Source organism: Bos mutus, chromosome 7 (genome assembly GCF_027580195.1).
Source record: "Bos mutus isolate GX-2022 chromosome 7, NWIPB_WYAK_1.1, whole genome shotgun sequence".
NCBI classification, from domain to species: domain Eukaryota; kingdom Metazoa; phylum Chordata; class Mammalia; order Artiodactyla; family Bovidae; genus Bos; species Bos mutus.
The window spans coordinates 89,321,502-89,342,267 of NC_091623.1; the positions used below are offsets into that span (position 1 = coordinate 89,321,502).

Consider the following 20,766-nt stretch of genomic DNA (forward strand, 5'->3'; position numbering starts at 1 on the left):
AACAGTTCATATAAGACTACTTTCCCCCTCTAACAATCTCATTCTATAAATGAGATGCAGAACATGCAGAACAAATCAAAAGTTTCACACACCCACTCACATACTCTAAGAACACACCAAAGGCTAGTTTTCTTATCTTTCAGAGTTTATTGTGTACATACACATTTCACAGGTTTTTGTTTTTAAAGTCTGTACACTTCACAAGACAGTACAAACTAGCTACAATCTTCTAGCAACACATCAGGACATTAACACAGACCATGATTTTTGCCCTAAAACAGGCAATTGTGCTACTTCAACTCTCTGAGAGAGATTTTCCCAGTATGTCATGTGGCCCAGGCACCTCCTCTTCTGTAACTTCAACTTCTGAAACTGGACCACCAGCCCAAGCGTTATCTTTACTTCTGTTTCAGGTTCAGTTCAATGCAGATACTCTGAGGCTTCACTTTTTCATCTTCATATCAGCTTCAATGGCACAGCGGCGCCCCCTGGTTCCCCCATCCTAGATGACAGGCAGATAAAGAAAGGAAGTGTGAATGAGTTACCTATGATGTAAGAGAGAAGGTGCAACAAGAATGCTGGGTATTTGGTTTTAGGGGGAAAGAGTGGGGAGAATCAACAGAAAAATCCAGGGAATGAGGGGCATTTATCTGTCCTTCCACAGAGTGGGCTAAAAAGCACCTTCGAGTAGTGTGTGAGAAGAAATAAAGGACAGAGTACCTTGCTCCTGCCCTGGGGTCCCACAGAATGACTGAGTCATCCCACCCAGGTCCCAAATGATGTGCAAAGGAACAAGAAGAGTAAAAGATGGGTGTGAGAGCCAGAAAGGGCAGTGGATAGTGAGATTCTTGGCTAACATACCTGTCCAGCTGTTGATCCCTATAAGAAAGGCCTTTCCTGCAGACTGACCCTGGCACTAGTTCCCTAGCACCTCCTGAGTTGTTTTCCATGAGATCAGGACAATCAGAAAGCTTCTTTCCATCTGCTGCTCTCTCCCTGCAGCCCAGCTCCTTCCTCTTGTGCAATACTTTGCTGTCTTCAATAGATAAAAGATTCTATTAACCAGCCTTGCAACAACAAGTCAATTGGTTCGGGATACAGAGTCACTGTTGCAGGCCAGTAAGAAAGAATGCAGACTACAGTGTTCTGTCTGTTGTACAGGCTGAGGCCTGCAGGTAAGATGAGCTAGTGAACACTTCAGCTGGGCCAGGCCATTTTTACATTTCTAATATGCAAGGACTACTTAGAGCTCATGAACACAAGCTGCCTCTGAGACAACATTAAGTATAAAAATAACACCCTTGCATTTGTAGAACACTTTAATTTTTTTTTTTCAAGCCAGTTTCACACCTATTATTTCATTTTATCCTCACAACATCCCTGTGAGGTAGGCTGGACAGGTACCTCATTATATTATCTCCATCACACAGATGAGGAAAACAAGGCTCCAAGAGAAAATCCAGTGAGTTTTAAAATTATATGGTTTTCTAGGCTGGTATCCTTTCATTATATCATGAATTAGTGCCTTGTAATGAACACAGTCAACGGTTTGTTCAAATCAGAGAGGAAAAGAAAGAAGTCTATAGGTTAGCTTTATTAAGCTTATCTCTAATTCCACCAGCCACTACTAAAGGTAGAGGTTACTGTTACTGAGATCTTTATCTTAAATTTTACTGGATGTTTATGCATCAGGCATCACTCTTGCAACTTATTATTAGAGGAAAAGGAAAAAAAAACCCAAAAATCCCATGCACGGAGTATCTTTTTAAATGCCAGTTAGCAGCTGCTGCTCTGAGCAATCTTCTATTTATAAAAAAAAGAACTGCCAAAAGGTGAAGTCAAGAAATGAGGAGCAAGTGCATCCTAGATCCTTACCAAGAATACCTCATTTCAGCTTAGTGAAGTCTTGAAACAGTCCCTACCCAGCCCACACACACACACATGCAGAAAGACAGGAATGCAGGAGAGGCAGTTTCTTATTTGATGACTTGAATAAACAGACGTTTGAGACATTGCCACAGTCTGCACATTGGATTTCCCTCTGCCACCCACCCCCAGCAAGAGCTGAGAATCTTTGTGGCAACACCACCCCTTGCAGCATTCAATACTTACAAAGAGAGAGAGAAGGAAGGCAGGAGAGCCCATGGGGACACTGTCCTGTTAGAGGACAAACAAACACTGATCAGGTTCCACAGAAACTCTCAGCTGCAAGCACCCCAAACCTCAGGACAGAGACACAAGCACCACGCACACAAAGACAAAATTTTAAAACTCAAGAATAAGAGGAAAGAGATCCAAAAGCAATCTGGCCATTATATCTCTGGAATAGGAACTGATGGTCCCCAAATGCTACAAGCTAAGTCATTTCTCCCAACTTGTGAGCACTCTTCCAGAGGAAGTAATAATTCATTCACTCAGCTCACAATTTCTCCCATGTGACTGAGTCTTTCAGTCACAGCAGGTTTCTTCAATGTCTGATGGGAGCAAACAACTACCATTTTAAGATCTTGATGTCTGTATACCACTGGAATGTAGAAGCCTGGCAGTACCAAGTAGTAACATAAGGTTCCTTGGATGCTTCAGACTTCTATCACTGGAACACTGGCACACATGCTCTTCCTTGGTCTCCTCACCTTCTCTGAAGCATCCTGTTTGCGGGTAGAATCTCTGCCTCGAAGACTTTTAGCACTGATCCCAGACTCAGAGGTTTGCATAATCAACTGTGTGGCCAGGAATTGCTGTAGGGAGAAGAAACAGAGTTGGCCCTAGAGACCTGATCCATCAAGGAAGAACGAAGACACTTTAGGCTTTGTAAATAGGACTATGGTATCCTTCTGCAAACACCATTCAAATATATCCACTAATTAGAAGTTTAGCACATTAGGTTTTAATTCTTCTTGGGTATGATAAACAATCAGAAAATGCCAAATGGCTCTAAGTTTTGTTGTTGCTACAATACAGCATCAAAATCTCTATGCTCTGTGTAAAACACAGAACCATACTCAGTTACCTTACAATAACCTATAATGGAAAAGAATTTGAAAAAGAACATATATATTAGGTTGGTGCAAACGTAATTGTGGTTTCAGGCCATGAATTTTTAATCATTATAACCAGGCTCAAACACATCTTTATTGATCAAAATAGGAACCATTACAACAATCAACACATTTTTGCCAATGAGAAATAAAGTTTATTTCTGTAGCATAAAAACTTGTGCTTTGGAATTCAACAAACTCTTGGAGAGCATTTTCTGCCTCCTACTGGTTGTGGAAGCATTTTCCCTACAAAAAGTTGTTGAAATGCTTGAAGAAGTGGTAGTCAGTTGGCGAGAGGTCAGGAGAATATGGCAGATGAGGCAAAACTTCATAGCCCAATTTGTTCAACTTTTGAAGTGGTGGTTGTGTGATCTGCGGTTGGGTGTTGTCATGGATAAGAACTGGGCCCTTTCTATTGACCAATGCCGGTTGCAGGAGTTACAATTTTTGGTGCATCTCATCGATCTGCTGAGCATACTTCTCAGATGTAATGGTTTCACAGGGATTCAGAAAGCTGTAGAGGATCAGAGTGGTAGCAGACCACCAAACAGTGACCATGACCAATTTCTGGTGCAAGTTCAGCTTTGAGAGGTGCTTTGGAGCTTCTTCTTAGTCTAGCCACTGAGCTGGTTGTCGCCTGCTATTGTATAAAATCCACTTTTTGTCACATGCCACAATCCAATCAAGAAATGGTCTGTTGTTGTTGCGTGGAATAAGAGAAGACAACACTTCAAAACGATTTTTTTGATTTGCGGTCAGCTCAGGAGGCACCCACTTATCAAGCTTTTTCACCTTTCCAATTTGCTTCAAATTCTGAACGACGATAGAATGGTCGACGTTGAGTTCTTTGGCAACTTCTCGCATAGTTGTAAGAGAATCAGCTTCCATGATGGCTCTCAATTGGTCATTGTCAACTTTCATTGGCCAGCCACTAAGCTCCTCATCTTCAAGGCTCTCATCTCCTTTGCAAAACTTCTTGAACCACCACTGCACTGTATGTTTGTTAGCAATTCTTGGGGCAAATGCGTTGTTGAGGTTGTAAATTGTCTCTGCTGCCTTACAACCTATTTTGAACTCAAATAAGAAAATCGCTTGAATTTGCTTTTTGTCTAACATCATTTCCATAGTCTAAAATAAATATAAAACACACGGCAAGTAATGTCATTAGCAAAAAACAAAAAGCAAGAAATGCGCATTAAAATGATGTATAACATAACCACATTTATTTAACAAAATTAAGAATGTATTCCAATATCAAATGGCAAAGTTCAATAATGCAAAACTGCAATTACTTTTGCACCAAACTAATATATATGTAACTGAATCAATCTGCTGTCCACTTGAGACTAACACAACACTGTAAACTAACTATACTTCAATAAAAAAAAAAAATCCTTAAAAACAAATCTATATGCTCTAAGAAAGAAAATGAGAGAATAAAACTAGATGAACTGAAGCAACTTAAGTAATCACTAGGCACTAATCACTATCTCTCTGTAGAGACAGACACCATCCCTTTAAGTTCAATACCCAAAGGGTGCCTGGTAATGCAACTACAGGATAGAAGTAGGTTCCCTACAATGAAAAGGGCTGTCTACCATATACATACTTTATGTCACTTAAAAATATATATTCACCATTTCATAAAAATTTTATTGATATATGCCCAAGAAAAGTAGAATAGTTCCTCACAACTCGTTTAGCAAACCAACATGAGAAAACCAACATAAATGCAGCAAGAAGAAAATTGTACTGTGTTCCTGATGGCTATTCCAAGTAAAAATCCCAGCACCCCTTCCTAATATCAACAAATCCTTCTCCTGAATAATTTAAAACACTCAGGATACTCAAAGTACCTGGATCTGCTCCAAAACATCTCGCTGCATTTCTACTGCCATATGGTAGACATCGTGGTCTGAGCTATTATACATCACAGCATTCTGGAACATCAGCATAATGTCACGCTGAAATTCAGCTGTGCTGCGGATCAGTCCATTTTCAATGTTTTTCTTAATAGTTGACAAATCCATAGGCCTAAAAAACAGAGCAGGGGGAAATAGGAGCAGAGAGGGAAAGAGGACTCAACAGGATCTTTGAATATATTATTACCACGTACACTTCCTAATATATACTTTCAGTTCCAGCTCCCAGGACTCAAATATAAAGCCCTAAAACAAGTACTTAACCCCCAAACAAGTACTTAACATAAAAACAAAAAGTCAGTCAAATAAGTATTGAGAAAGGTAATAAAGGGGGTTAATTCTTTTTAGACTCAATGATATAGTCAATAAAATAATTAGTATTCTGTCATCCTTACATCAAATAAAATTTGCTTTACACTTTCTGTCTATAGGAAAGTCCACTAAGACTGGAAAGCTTACAATTCAGGCCAAGTCAGCAGGCTGAATGGGTCATGGCTTACCTCTGTACAATGCTGTGGTAGCCAGGTGCTATGTCATCTGTAACAGGCTGGAGGAAGACATTGGCATACCTGTCCAAAAAGAATTTGGTGCCAATTATTGACTTTTCCTCCAAGAAGCTCAAGTAATGGAACTTAATCTAAAGGACTAAAGGTTTTAAGAGCCAATGCTATCAGTCATATATAAGCCTATTTAGACTTTTCTAGTTACCAAAAGAGCAGGAGGAAACATTCCTATTAACTGGTAAAGCCCACTCACCTATGATTAGCTGCAGCTCTCCATACAAGCATGATGGCTTTCTTCCAGATTTTCTGTGCCTGAATAGCTTCCTGATCCTCACTACAGACAGAGCTGAAATAAAATAGGAGAGTCCCACTTGGTATAAGTCCAAAAAAAAGTTCTAACTATTTATCAAATGTTTGTTCAGGCCAAGAAAGTGAAGATGAAAAAGTAAGACTAAAGAAAAGATCCTCTCCTACTTCTCACCTTCACTGCCTTGACCCCAAAGAAAGAATCGCTAATACTCACAACTGTGAAGAAGCAGGGCTGCTGGGGATGGAGTCTGCCAGTGTGTGGGACTGTAGCGTAGCATTGTGAATGCTAAAGCCATCGTCACTCTCACTCACAGGGGGTTCGTTATCCATTTCTGACAAATAGCCTTCTCCTTGATCTTCTTCCTTAGGCTCCTCTAGGCTTGCCGCTTCACTGACTCCATCTTCCTCCTCATCCTCACCTGGGGCATCCTTAGACATAGTGTGTTCCAGTAAACAAATTGAAAGGAGAGCAAAACTATCTAGCAAAGCATCATTAAACATGATCTGTCTTTTGGGTTAGATCAGTTCTAGGAAATGGCCTCACACTATTTCCTGACTGAGCCCTCTATCACTTATACTAGCATCTACTTACAGATACTGATTGATCAAGTAACTTAGAACCTGGACAAAGAATAAGACCCAGGATCTTTTTAAAAGGAAGAAAAAAAAAAGCTACTTACTTAAGACTAAGCTAAGAGGCGTTCCTTCTTTCCCCTTGCTCCTGAGAGGAACTCTGACCCTGGGTACAAATTATCAAAAATAGTTTTTATTTTGTGTCTCATCTGATGGAGCAAGCTCACATCACATTACTTTAAGTCTGTTTGTTACTACTGCTTTAGTAATTCTAAAAAGAAAACTCTGGATGACTTTCTCTGTATAGTATAATTAATCATCTGATTTCCTACATGCTCTCCCTGGCTCTGGTATCCCTACTCACTCCAAATCTTCTGAATGTATCAAAGCTTCTCTGTGCATTATATGCAAAGAAGGGTCTGTGTGATAGTCATAAACTCTTTCAGATAGGAAGCACATGTTGCCACAGTATTCCCACTATGCCTAACTGTCCACTGCAGCTTTTCCCCATGCAACTCCTTAACCAGTCTCATCTCAGAGAATAAAGATGTGAGTTTACTGAAATTCATTAAAAAGGTAGTGCTATAGGGAAATCTAGTCACACAGCAAGAGGAATAAAGAAAAGTCTGAAATACCTTTATCTGGCTTCCAAAAATAGTCCCTGATTCTTCTTTCAATGAGTCTGCAGAGGAGAGAAAGACTACCTGAAGATTTTTCCACCTTAGCCCTCCCCTTCCTATGGACAATAATCCCCTGCAGCTCTCCTTTCCACGCTGACCTACTCTATCTCCTCTACTTGCCCACAACCCACAATCCCTCAGAAGCCAAAGCAAATGATTTAAAGTTAGTTACAGAGTACATATTTCCTGGCTTTATTATTTATTTACCTGACATTTCAAACTTGTGCTGAGTCTCTGCCTCTAAAGGATCTTCAATGGGATTTGAGACAACATGTGATGGAGACAACATGCTTTCAGGGGATGCCTGAAGACCAAAAAAGAATAAGTACCTTAAGTCCTGGTAAATCACTATAGCTTCTACTTTATTCTTCAATGATAATGAAACTATACAAGAAATTCTAAGTCTTACCTATGAAATATGATTCTAATGGTCACCTTAATATGAACAGGGTTAAGTAAATATATATAGCACTGATCATACCTATGGGCTTTGGACACCAACATGTAAGAACGCAGGAATACAATAGGAAAACCAAAGGCCCAAACTGTCACTTCTTACATAAGGTGTAACTCTACCCTCTCCCAACCCACTGCCAAACCCCTGATCTTAAATACCTCTGTCTTCACTGCTGTAAGCGGAGTCTCATCACCTTTCCTACTGGAAACATCTGCTTCAGTAATTTCTCCAGTTGCTATACTTCTGGGTTCCTCGTCTAAGTCCTGACTCCTGAGTTCTGGTGGCTCCATATTTGTGGCTGGAACAACTCCAGATACCATTTCAGCCCCTGAAATGCCTTGCTCTGGTTCTGCAGGTTCCATTTTGATCTCAACACCAGGCTCCCTGATGTCCACCAGTTCATGGATTCCTTTGCTTTCTGTGTCTTCAAAGTCCAGCCTCTCTTGCTTGACTGTCATCTCTGGTGCAGGGAGAGGTACTGGCTTATCCCGTTCCTGCTGGATAGAGTGCTCCCAGGGGCCAGGGAGTGACTGGGGATCATCATTCTCTTCACAGAATGACAGTGCTGCTTCCACTGCGGCCACATCCAGCACTTCGGGATGATCATCTACCTGTCCCATAATACAGACACTGTTGAAATCACAAAAAGAAGCCCAAGTCCCTCAATTCATTAGCACCCAATGAGATGGCCTGAATCTGAGCTTCTCTCTCCATCTCCTCCAGGTATAAGAAGCAACCAATGTACAGGAACATGTCTGGTGCAAACCAGTAGGTTAGGCAGATGACTAGTATGTCAGCAACAAAGGGCTTTGGGACTAGAGACGGAGATGGGAGGAAGCAGGAGAGCTGTTTATGAAATTCTTACTGCAAGGAGAAGCTGAGGAGAGAAGTCTATGTAGGACCCATGAAACATTCCTTGGGGCTTTGCTGAATAGTTACCTTGTCCTCGATGATGGCAATGATGTCCCCAACAGTTTCAAAATCCAGCTCTTCACCTGTGTAAGACACTGCAATATCCATCTTCTCAGCCAGATCTAAATCTTCCTTCCCATCAATGCTGGGGGCCTTTGATCCTCCGGGGGCCTCTGCTACCCCTGATCGGAAACACTCTTCTTTGATAGAATTGATGATCATGGAGATTTCATTGCTATCCATGGAAACAGTCACAGTATGTGGATCCCCCACAGCCTCCATGGGAACACAGGTGTCAGGCTGACTCACTGAATAACAGGAAAAGAAAACCATCTCAGAAGCTTGTTATCAACTGCCCAACTGGAGATCACGGCAAAGCTTAGACAGATGTCAAGTACCCATACACTTAAGCTCAGTAGAAGTTATCTTACATCTGCCTATGTTTTCTTCTCCTCAGTTTTATCTAGAAAGGTGAGAACACATTTTCAAGCCCACTTACATGTGTACACTTAGTCTTTTTCACCAATGAATAAATGCCCACCCACTTCTTCTCATATCCTTGTTTTTCTAAGGATAAAGATAGTACATGTCTACAGAGAACAGAAGCTAATGCTCTTGGTCACCTTTCTCTAAATGAAGCTCAAAATGAAATTCTGGATCTAGTTGCTGCTCAGGGCGTGGGTCAAGGACGCACCTGGAGCTACACTCTCAGGAGTGGAGACAGCCGGAGCAGAGGATGGTGCTGGCAGCGCAGGCATCATGACAATGGTAGCCTGGGATACAGATTCTACAGGGGGTGCCACAAGTTTAACTGGAGGTTCACTGGCAACAGTAGTGAAGGAAGCAAGAGGTGTGGTGAACTGTGTAGGACCAGCTTCTAAAAGCCGGGAAAGAGTGGGAGTACCTAACAGACAAAGAGGCACACAAACGAGGTAAGAAGAAAGCACATGAACAAGAAGCAAATAATAGCCACTTTAAGACTCAACCAAGGAAATTTTTAGTCTCAAAGGATGAAAGCCAACTCCTCTGTTAAATGAGCTCATTATCTATATCCTTACTTTTCCAAATCTTACTTAAGATCTTCTGCCAAGTTAGGAATGACTCAAAGCACTAGAATACACAACTCATATGAAAGATGAGGGGCAATTTAAAAAACAAACAAACAAATAAACACGGTATGAATAAATCTGTCACTTCTACTGAAGTTAAGCATGCTATAAACCACTCAAATGTAACATCACTCAAACACCAAAATCTAACATTTGGCATTTTATAAAACTATTTTTTGCTTTACATTTTCTACCTCATTTAATTCTTACTACATCCTTGAGAACTATGTATATTGCAACTAATAGAAAATTGAGATTCAAGAGTTAAAGTTATCTATCCAAAGTCACAAACCCAGGGCATGGCAGGCCTGAAACTTGTTAAGTCTAGCGTTTTAGTTCCAAATCTTGTCTCCCTATACTATAGTCTCAGGTATCCCTAGCACCCTTCTGTGATTTTGCACCTTGACCATTAACTTCACTATTCTTAATACAATCTATACCATGTTCATCTAAGATATTCAGTATTTTGAAGATGAAATGGATTTATAATTTTGAGCTCCATGTGGCTTAAGAGGTAATGCAGCTCCAAGGCTGGGCTTTAAATCTAGGATTCACAGTTGCTTAATAACAAAGGCTAGAAACCAAGGGCAATCAATGCCATGTTCAACATTTCTAATACAAAGTAGATAACGGAAAAGTAGTGACTTACCTGAGGCAGCAGGGGAGGCTGCAACAGTGCTGGGTGTTTGCTGCATCTCCCCACCATGTATCATGGGAAGGACCCCGCCTACCTCCAAGAGGACACCTGTACTGTTCAGGTGGCCAGAAGCCACAGCCATTTCACTCTCATTGACCTACCAGGGAAGAACAGAGGCGAAGGCTACACTCAAGCTTTCCTTTATTACCACTTCCCAAAAAAAGCTCCAGCAGTTGGCCAAACTTCATGAAACTAAAAGTTAATATCCAAAGAAAATAATTGCAGACCCAGGGGAAACTCTATTTTCAAATCTTATGAACAAGAGTTCTCTGGAGAAGAGAACCAAAATAATTATGGTTTCAGTTACCTCAGGACCCAAGGATACTATCAACTACTTGTTTTGTTTTTAAATTAACATTTAACTAGGAGATCTCTTCCTCTTTTGAACTTTTTTTTCCATGTATATTTTAGGTTATATTTTAGGTCCCGGGCACTCCCTTCCAAATTAGTAAATCACCACAGCTCTCAAACACCCACAGAAGTCTCCATACCAGTCTGGGGCTAGTAGGCAGGAGGCTGCCCTTCTTCAAGAGCTCTGACAGCAGAGGGGAAGGGGGTGGAGTTGCTTTCTGTCCAAGCATCTTTTTCTGGGGTGAATCATCTGTTACTGGGGTCATGGGGGCTTCTAAGGGTGCAGAGCCTGGAGGAAGGGTGTCAGGAATTCCAGGAAACGAGGTGACTGGGGTACTCGGCAAAGTCCCAGGGGTTACCTAAGAGACAACAGAGAACCTTTATCTGACTTCTCAAACTCAGGAAGGTTCCTTACTAATCTGGATGGGTTAGTGTATCTAACTATTACTTTATTAGTCCTGAGTGGAACTGCCCAGAAACCCTCAACCCCTCTTGCTCTTAATCACATCTTCCTCCCCCGCAAATTTTTCTCTTCCACCCACTCAAACCCAAAATGACTCAATCTTTCCACCCAACTTGCCTTTTATAAACTCCTTACCCACTACCAATACTGTATTTACAGAGAAGTCATCCTATATTTCAGCAAGAATTTCATAAGACCAGTACACTTACAAGTAACTCCTTAACTTAGTCTTTTACCTATTTCTAAAAATGGTTCAAAAGGCTCAATGTTTTTAGGTCCATTCTTATCCTAAAGCACAGAACATGATGAGTCTTCAGCATTCAGACCAAGAGAGGAAACTGTCTCTAAGCCAAAAGTGGTTTCCTCATTACTCAGCTCTCAGCTGGCTTATTGCCCCTTGCTGATCAATTCCTGTGGATGGTAATATACTCACCCCAGAGGCGGCCTCTTCCATAGTGGTTGCAGACAAGTCCCCAAGTGGATAATCACCTCCAGGGGAGGCAGAATCTATAGGAGAGCGGACCATCACAGTAGGTAGCCTCCGAGGGGGTGTTTTTACTGCTTGACGGGCTAGAACATAAAAAAGAATGATTTCTGTCTTCAAGATTAAAAAAATAAAACTAGACTCTACTCTGCTATTATACAACAAAACACAAATAGAGATGTTGTATTATTAAAGCAATGTTAAGAATCTAGATTAGAAAGCTTTCTTTCCAAGTTTTTAGCCTAATTTTTCCTATGAGCAAATTCGTATACCCCAAAGGTTCCTAGAGTAGGAAAGTAGTTTAAACATCCCTCAGTATCCCCTACAACAACTTGAGATTCTGCTTAAACAAGGAAAGACCTTATTCGTTCACAGCATGCATTCCTAGAGTTATAAATGCTTAAGTTCCTCCCCTTATCCAGTGACTGAGCTATTCTCAAGCTTTTTACAGAATCTGACTTCTAAAACCTTGTTTATGTTCAGTAGGTTATTATCAGGCTTTTGTACTTAAAAGTCAAAAGGTCTAGTGAGTTGTGAATAGAGCTCACTTTCTAAGAGCTTCTTCCTGGACACAAACGGACACTTTTATTCTGATGAAAGAGAAGATGACAGAGGGAAGTGTGCAAGTAAATTGCAATCAGTGGATTCCGTGTTAACAAATATTTTTCGACTGCCATCAACATGCCGTACTGTACAGTCAACTGCTAGTCATTAGGTTCACCTTACCCTGATATGCTGCATCTGTAGCCTTCCTCTTTACTTCAGCCTCCTCTTCTTCCAGTTTCTTTTTCCTAAAGAGAAAATTAAGGGTTAGATCCTAGCTGACTCTAGCTCCTCCACAATTCATAGTGCCCTCACAAGGAAATGTTTTTTTTTGCCAGGCTAGCTCTTTTTAGAGGAAAAGCCTAAAGGAAAAAAAAAAAAAAAACCCACAAACTTTATCAGCAAAATAGGGAAGTTTGAGTATACTACCTAACTACCAGTTCTTTACCCGGCAAACTAGAGCCACTTTTAAGTTAGAACTAAGTTATATTCTCACAGTGAAATGTTCTATCACATTACCTTCTAAGACTCACCACCCCCTCCCAGCTTCCAGGCCACTCTGCAGCTGTGCCTTTCCAAAAATCTCCCAAGTCTAAAGGGGTGGCAGATGTAGGAAATAAGCCAGATTACTTAAGGAGTAAAGAGGGCAAAAAAGAGAAGTATAGATGGAAAAATAATATAACCCACATCGCAATGTCATTGCAAAGTTCATCCAGTCTGCTGTCCATGTGCCCAGCTTGAATTAGTTCTGCATCTCTTTTCAGTCGTCTGTAGGATGAGAGGTGGGTAGACTAGGTTTTTTAATCTATTCAAATATTTCTGACTAGAGTAAGTTAGCCCCATTTGTCTCTCCCAACCATTTTGCATTCTCTCTGATAAGTACCTATATTTTTCCTGGGTTTCTTTTATCACTTTCTTTAGTTCCTCAACTCGCTCAGCAGTCAGTTTCCGAACAATGACATCTTCAACGGTTTCTACCACTTCTCCCTTTTCACCCCGTTTCCGTCTATGGAAAATTAAAAAAAACAAACACACAGACTTGAATAAGAACATTATTTCTACCCCCACTTGCTTTCTTTGAGGCTTCTCCACCACCTAACCAAATATTATTACTACTATATTTTTACAATTTTATCATACCATAATATAAATAATTTCTTTAAAAAAAAAGCAGACTTCTATAGTAAATATTCTCCACTAAAGAGATTTGGTTCAAATGCCTGGCTCTGTACTCACTTTGGGGTCTCAGTGGTCTCTAGAAGCTCTGAGTACTGGGAAGCACAGTGCTGTGGAAAAAAGTGAAAAAATGATGACCAAGCCTAAAACCGGACAACCTTTAAAATTTCAGCATGTTACACTAAGGTTTAGACAGGAGAGCTATATTTAAGGTATGAGTAGCTTCTAGGAGGACAAATTACTTTGCAATCAAATCAGTTAAAAATAATCAATACCATAATACAGAATACAAATATGTATTTGTATAATACATAATATAAATTCTGGCATGGAATTTGTGTATTTGGGGAAAGACAAGCCACGAGCCAATATTTGTATCTAATATCTACTGAGTAGTTACTATATACATGGCACACAATGGCAACCCACTCCAGTACTCTTGCCTGGAAAATCCCATGGACAGAGGAGCCTGGTAGGCTGCAGTCCGTGGGGTCGCTAAGAGTCGGGTACGACTGAGTGACTTCACTTTTACTTTTCACTTTCATGCATTGGAGAAGGAAATGGCAACCCACTCCAGTGTTCTTGCCTGGAGAATCCCAGGGACAGTGGAGCCTGGTGGGCTCCCGTCTATGAGGTCACACAGAGTCGGACACGACTGAAGTGACTTAGCAGCAACGGCAGCAGTGCTAAATGTTTTCTAGGTATTATCTCAACAAAATCTTTGAAACAAGCTTGAATCAACTTTTATCTCTATTCTACAAATCAGAAAAACTGAGGATCATGGTTCAAAGTTTTAAGTAAAATCATATTAAACTCAGATCTACCTAATGTACAAGACGGCGCTTTTCACTCTATGCTACACTGAAAAGAACAGTTTGTAATAGTGTGAGCGTACATGGATGGATTGGCAAATACTGAGAAAAAGGAAAAGTATTCTCAACTACTGTTCATGGTATAAAAGCCTTGTGATTTAAAAGGGCAGGACCTGGTCACAGTGGTCAGAAAGACCATCACTAAAAACTTTACAAATAATAAATGTTAGAGAGGGCATGGAGAAAAGAGAACCCTTTAACACTATTGTTGGAAATGTAAATATAGAAAACAGTATAGAGGTTCCACAAAATATAAAAAATAGAACTATCATATGATCCAGTAATCCTACTCTGGGGCATATATATGGACAAAACTACAATTTGAAAATATATATGCACCTCTATGTTTATAGCGGCACTATTTACAACAGTCAAGACATGAAAACAACCTTAATGTCCATCAACAGATGCATGGATAAAGAAAATGAAGTGTGTGTGTGTATGCACATAATGGAATTATTCCTCAATCATAAAAAAGAATGAAATAATGCCATTTGCAGCAACAAGGATAGAATCAGAGATCATACTAAGCAAAGTAAGTCAGAAAGAGAAAGACAAATACCATATGATATCATTTATATGTAGAATCTAAACTACAATACAAATGAATGTATGTATGAAACAGAAACAGATTTCCAGATACAGAGAACAGACTTGTGGTTATCAGGGGGAGGGTGTGGAGGGGAGAAATTAACACATTGTAAATCAACTATACTTCAATAAAGTTTAAAAAAGAAACAAACATAAGAACAAATAAATAAGCAAGATGTTGTCATTTAGTTACCAGGTTGTGTCAAACTCTTTTGCGACCTGATGAACTATAGCCGTCCAGGCTCCTCTGTCCATGGGATTTCCCAGGCAAGAATACTGGAGAGGGCTGCCATTTCCTTTTCCAGGGGCTCTTCCCGACCGGGGGCCCAACCCATATCTCCTACATTGGCAGGCGGATTCTTTACCACAGAGCAACCAGGGAAGCCCAAATGAGCAAGATACTTAAAGACAAAAAAAAAAAGGGGGGTAGAAAGGAGGGGGTGGCAGGACCTGGAAGGGAACCCACTTTACATCTCAAAAAGTGCTCTAAAAGAACATGTACTTGGGAACTTACTTTTTGAGAGAACCAGTCTGGAGGGCGGCCAGGTTCTGCAAAGGGCTTGATTGCTCTGCTAACTGATACCCTACAAAATGAGAAAAGCATCACACACTAAATTGAAAAAAAAGAGAGAGAAGGTATATATCCACAGGTCAAGGTTTAGAGTACAAAATCTGGGGAAAAAACTGCTACTGGGAAACATTCTGGAATACATGACTATGGCAAAGGACACAGCTACTGAAAAGTCATTTTGGAGGGCAAGTATCACTGATAAACAGTTTCCCTACATGATGTATTTCCTGAGTGAAGTGAAGGTATTAGGACCTACACTAAGGTATCATTTCTGTTCATTTGGGAAATTTTTTCTTTGGTTCTTTTAGAAAATATCTGTCTTTTGAGAAGCAATATTCCAGACTCCCAAAAGTTATCTTTTGATCTACTAATACAGTTCTTAAGAACATAATATAAGAAAATAATTTCACAAAAGAAGCACCAGGAAGAAGGCATGGACATCCTCCCCACAATAACCACAAGTGTGCTGATCAGACTGATGAACAGTTAGGTTTTTTCTAAATGACTGTAACAGCACATTTAACTTATGGTACTTCTCAAGAAAATATTACACCCATAAAAATAACTATGAAATAAATGTGGTGATACAGAACATATTCATAACAATATTTACTGAAAAAAAAAGACATGATTTTCTGCTATGATGCACTTATACGACCTTTTAAAAAGCTAAGAGATATAAAGAAAAAGGAAGAAAAGGCAAAAATGAAAACAGACTGAAATGGCTTGAAGCAAGAGTGTGAAGGGGCTTCAACTTTGTCTATTTCTTTAAAAAGATCTGAAGGAAACACGACAAAACATTAGGATTTGTTAAATCCAGGTACCAGATACACGGGCACTCTATATTATTCTGCCTACTTCTCTATGAGGTTGAAATATTTCACAACTTTAAAAAGAAGACTTTTAAATTCTGTGTTGGGATAATGGTTTCACAGAGTTAGTTTATAAAAAAATTCACTTTAACATTGTTATGTAGACAACTATCAGCAAAAAATAAAGTCTGATCCATAACAAACTTTCTTTAAATCAAAAAAAGCCTCCAAATCAAGATTTAAATATTTTTTAAAATGTACACAAAAGTACTAGGGAAAAAAAAGGACAAGTATTTTATAACCCTGGACTAGGGAAGAACTTTCTAATTAAGTCACAAAATCCAGGAGCTATAAGAGAAAATTTTTAATAAATAAACTGTATTTTAAGACCCTTAATGTAAAAATACTACATCAAGTAAAGCCAAATAGCACACTAGTTTTTTAAAAATGTACCCCAAGATGTAGATAAATGGCTAATCTCCCTAATATATAAGGAGCCACCTTCACCCTCCCCACCCCACCACTAAAATTAAAGAGAAAGACTAATAGGTAGAAAAATGGGAATAGTTTACAGAAAAGCAAATACAGGTGTCTTTTTAACAGAAGACATTTAACTTCACTCATCATAGGACAGATGCAAGTGAAAGATATGAGAACTGTTTCAAAGTTTTGATCTTATACTGTCAATGATCAAAAATACGTAACAACACATTCTATGAGCCAAGGCATAGAAAAATAGGTATGACATATCACCAATGGGAGTATAAACTGAAACAAATCTCTGAGTAGGGCAACTGAAATGCTTAACAAATTTTTTTAACTTATATGTTCTTTGAATCCATAATTCCACTTTCAGTTTGTCTAAGATACAAATCCACATATAACTATACAACGCTATATTTCTATTAGCATATGTCCATCAACAGAGTTCTAGTTAAATAAATTATGGTATATCCATAAAACAGTATCATGCAGCTGTTTAAAAAAGAGCTAGATATTCATATGAAGATATACAATGATCTATAAGGTACAATACTAAGTTGAAGGGGAAAAAAAAGGCAGCAGTGCCAAAGTAAAGTAAAATGTGCATAGCATGTAACCAGTTGTGTTCATTTTGAGAAAGATCTTTATTTGCTTTACACAGCAGTAAAAATTACATACTATACATTGCGTGAATGCATGAGTGCTCAGTCATGTCCAACTCCATGGACTGTAGCTCATTAGGCTCCTCCATCCATTTAATTTTCCAGGCAAGAATACTGGAGAGGGTTGCCATTTCCTATTCAGGGCCACTTGTGTTTAAAGAAGAGAGAAAAGGTGGTCCAATGGTTAAGAATCTGTTTGCCAATCCAGGGGACACAGGTTCAGTTCCCACTGTGCAAAGATTCCACATGTCATGGGGCAACGAAGGCCCTGCCTTCAGAGCCCAGACTCTGCAACAAAATAAGTCACCATAATGCACACTGCAAGGAAGAGCAGCCTCCGCTCTCAGCAACTAGAGAAAGCCCATGCACAGCAACTAAGACCCAGCGCAGCCAAAAATACAGGATTTTTTTTTTTAAAGGAGAGGAAAAAAGAAAATATTTATTTGTTCAAGTATAAAATTTAATGGCAGAGAAACACACAAGGAACTGCTAATCCTGGGAGATAAGATACAGATGTGTACCATTTTGAATTTTGAACTTTATGTCTTAAGAACCTCCTCAAAACATAAATACAATTTAAAATTTCAAACTTTTACTTAAGTGTTCTTATATTTTTTAAAGAAAAATGTAATAAAATATACATATTGAGTTCTATTTCAATCCAGTTTACTTGATATTAATATTTTGTATAAAAATGAGTTCAGTTTATATTTAAGTTATATTTAAGTTCAATCTGAGATTCGTCAAATTACCATGCTTTGTTTTGTCAGGGTTTACCAGCTCAAGAATAGCTGCTACCTAGAGTATTCTGGTTTCCTCTTTGAAAAGTTATTTGAAAAATATATAGAATTGTAGAAGTGTTACATGTGATCAGTAATGGTGCTTTCATAAACTCATTTGAATGGTTAAAGTAGTAGAGATAAACCCTACAAATGCAAATTTATTAAGTAATTTGAACACTTAAGACAATTAAAAGGTATCTTTAGATACTAAGAGAAAAAAAGAGGGGGGGGGGTGGGGGGAACAAATGTTAAAAATGAGAGTATGTCCTGGTAGAAAAAAAGACTGGAAAACACACACAGTCCTACTTTCTGGTACTTAAAAGACATGATGCTGGGAAAGACTGAAGGCGGGAGGAGAAGGGGACAACAGATGAGATGGTTGGATGGCATCACCAACTCAATGGACATGAGTTTGAGTAAACTCTGGGAACTTGTAATGGACAGGGAAGTCTGGTGTGCTGCAGCCCATGGGGTCACAGAGTCAGACACGACTGAGCAACTGAACTGAACTATGATCCAGCAATTCCACTCTTTCAAGAAAAATGAAAACATGCCTGCACAAAAGCTTGTACACAAATGTTCACAGCAGCATTAATTATAATATTCAGAAAAGTAAAAATAACCCAAATGTTCATCAACAAATGAACAAAATGTAGTAAACCCATTTTGTAAACAAGGAACTACAATTTCCTCAAAACAAAGAATAAAGTACTGATACATACTCCAGCATGAACCCTGAAAGCATTATGCTAAGTGAAAGAAGCCAGCCCCAGAGTACCACAAAGTATATGATTCCATCTATATGAAATGATCAGAATAAGCTATAGAGAGACAGAAAGTAGATGAGTGGTGAGGGAGGAGGAAATATTAGAGAGGTAAAGAGATTTGTAGAGTGATTGCTTAAGGGGTAAGAGGTTTCTTTTCAAGTGTATTTAAAATGTAAAATTAGACTCTAGCACTGGTCCTATTACAGATATATATTAAATTCTATGAATTTAATAAATAAAATTATATTAATAAGTTTTAATAATTTTAATAAATTAAATTCTGTGAATATACTGGGAATTCTGTGAATATAATTTTATGACATGTGAATTGCATCTCAAGAAGGCTGTTAAACAAATACTGCTTAAAGGTTAACTACTGGAATCCACCTGTATTTACATGAAGGAAAAAAAAACAAAAAACAAAAAACAACGGTTTCTAATACCCAAGGAAGCAGACATCCTAGATACCTTACCAATTTTGATCGCCACTCCTCATGACAGAAGACGCTAAACACAGCTTTTCTCGGATGGACCATGGCTCTGTAGGGCCAGTACTCAGCAGCTTATGTTCTGAAAGGAAAGATTTAGAGACAACCACTGAGGCACTAACTCTAAGCCCCAAAGGGAGGATTAAAAGTTTAATACAAAAATGTCCTAACCTGTAAGGACAAAGTGAGCCACTATCACCAAATCTTGATTTTCACCTCTCTAGTAAACACCACCACTAGGATGGTGCCTATTCATTGCATGAGAACTGCACTTGATTATCTGGCAAAACATTTTTCTTTAAATGCCATGGTTATTCTACCATATTTAAAAAAAAAAAAAAAAGTCAAGTTAATTTAGGGCAGTTCTTCCAAAAAACCCAGTTTTAAGAATACTTTATTCCAGGAACTTCCCCAGTGGTTAAGTCTGTGCCTTTTCACTAGCGGGGACATGGGTTCCATGATCCTGCCTACCACCAACCTCCCCGCCCTGTTCTGGCAAAAAAAAAAAAAAAAAAAAATGCTTTATTCCAATGTGCACCCAGGCCTTATTTCCCAGGATTCCGAGCGGCCAACCCCCGCTACTGCCCCGCCTCCTTCTTAGCATAAACTTGTTTACTTCTCTCTGTTACACCCGTTTCCCTCAAGCTGTTAGGCCTAAGAGACCTTCTCAGTCCCTGAAACAGGGCAAAATGGCTGAGATACACGAAATGCATTTTTTCCCTAGTGGCAGAAAAAGCTCATGATTAACATGCCCCATTTCTCTGTGAGTACAGGCCTCACAAATGTTCGCCAGAAAATGACAGTTTGGGACCCCGGGCACTCCATATGGTTCACAGTATCTCTGTCCGCACGCCGGAGCCTCTAAGGCACCTTTTTTCCCTCTCACCCCGCAAAGCTGACAAACATACAAGAATTCTCTTGGGCTGCTTTTCGCAAAGCTCCGTGGCCTTGCACACCACAACTACAGAGGAGCACTCATCGTGGCAACTAAAGAACAGTCCACGGGAAGCGACGAAGACCCAGCGCAGCCAATAAAAATTCTAAAAACAAACTCCGCAGCCTTACTGAAATACAAGACTTCACGCTTCTGGGCCTTCAACCCCCAACCGCTGGCCTTAACAGCGCCGCCCAAGCCCAAGTCTCTGACGGCTCTGGGCTCTCAGGTAAATCACTGCTTCTACTCCCTGAGAGTGTGACAAATCTGTTGCCTGGCCTTGGTTCTACAAACACCTTCCACGCAAAAGCAAGGTAAATACTTACTGCCCGTTCCCGTCGCCATCTTGGCCCCGACGTCTCCAACCCCCGAAGGAAGATTTCTGGCTGAATTGAAGCCCAAGGAATTCTGGGAAATAGAGTTCCAGCGTTTATTCGCGGTGCATCCTGGGAAATGTAGCCCCCTGTCCCCACCCTAAGATGAACTAGCGCCCAAAATCAGGTATTCTTGTGAGTTCCTGGGAAGGAATGTGCGAAAGAACAGAGAATGGTGGCTGAAGCCTTAGGATTTCCTTCAGGCTTTTTAGA

General features: G+C 39.7%; 1 protein-coding gene across 8 annotated transcripts; it reads right to left on the minus strand.

Annotated features, from left to right (window-relative positions):
* Positions 1-124: 124 nt before the first annotated feature.
* On the minus strand, positions 125-20,747 carry BRD8 (bromodomain containing 8). 8 transcript variants are annotated; one of them, XM_070374399.1, is made up of 22 exons: positions 20,506-20,688; positions 19,231-19,327; positions 15,195-15,264; positions 13,278-13,327; positions 12,925-13,047; positions 12,729-12,809; positions 12,225-12,289; positions 11,448-11,584; positions 10,692-10,910; positions 10,153-10,297; positions 9,089-9,298; positions 8,422-8,702; positions 7,641-8,093; positions 7,233-7,329; positions 6,981-7,027; positions 5,987-6,201; positions 5,717-5,809; positions 5,461-5,529; positions 4,895-5,072; positions 2,634-2,738; positions 2,113-2,157; positions 125-502 (listed from the first exon to the last, which is right to left on the minus strand). In XM_070374399.1, the coding sequence occupies exons 1-22, from the start codon at positions 20,522-20,524 to the stop codon at positions 443-445; spliced, it is 2,859 nt and encodes a 952-aa protein (XP_070230500.1). In that variant the 5' UTR covers positions 20,525-20,688; the 3' UTR covers positions 125-442. The 8 variants fall into 8 exon arrangements, with proteins under 8 accessions (XP_070230500.1, XP_070230502.1, XP_070230501.1 ...); XM_070374401.1 differs by lacking the exon at positions 10,692-10,910; XM_070374400.1 differs by lacking the exon at positions 2,113-2,157.
* Positions 20,748-20,766: the final 19 nt, after the last annotated feature.

What these genes read in the sequence shown, in the direction of transcription:
- BRD8 (XM_070374394.1), bottom strand. An exon ending in CTTTGCAATGACATTGCGAT is followed by an intron (nt 12,290 to 12,728) that starts GTGGGTTATATT and finishes TTTTCTCTTTAG; the next exon opens with GAAAAAGAAACTGGAAGAAG. An exon ending in TTACAGCAGTGAAGACAGAG is followed by an intron (nt 7,330 to 7,640) that starts GTATTTAAGATC and finishes TTTGGTCTTCAG; the next exon opens with GCATCCCCTGAAAGCATGTT.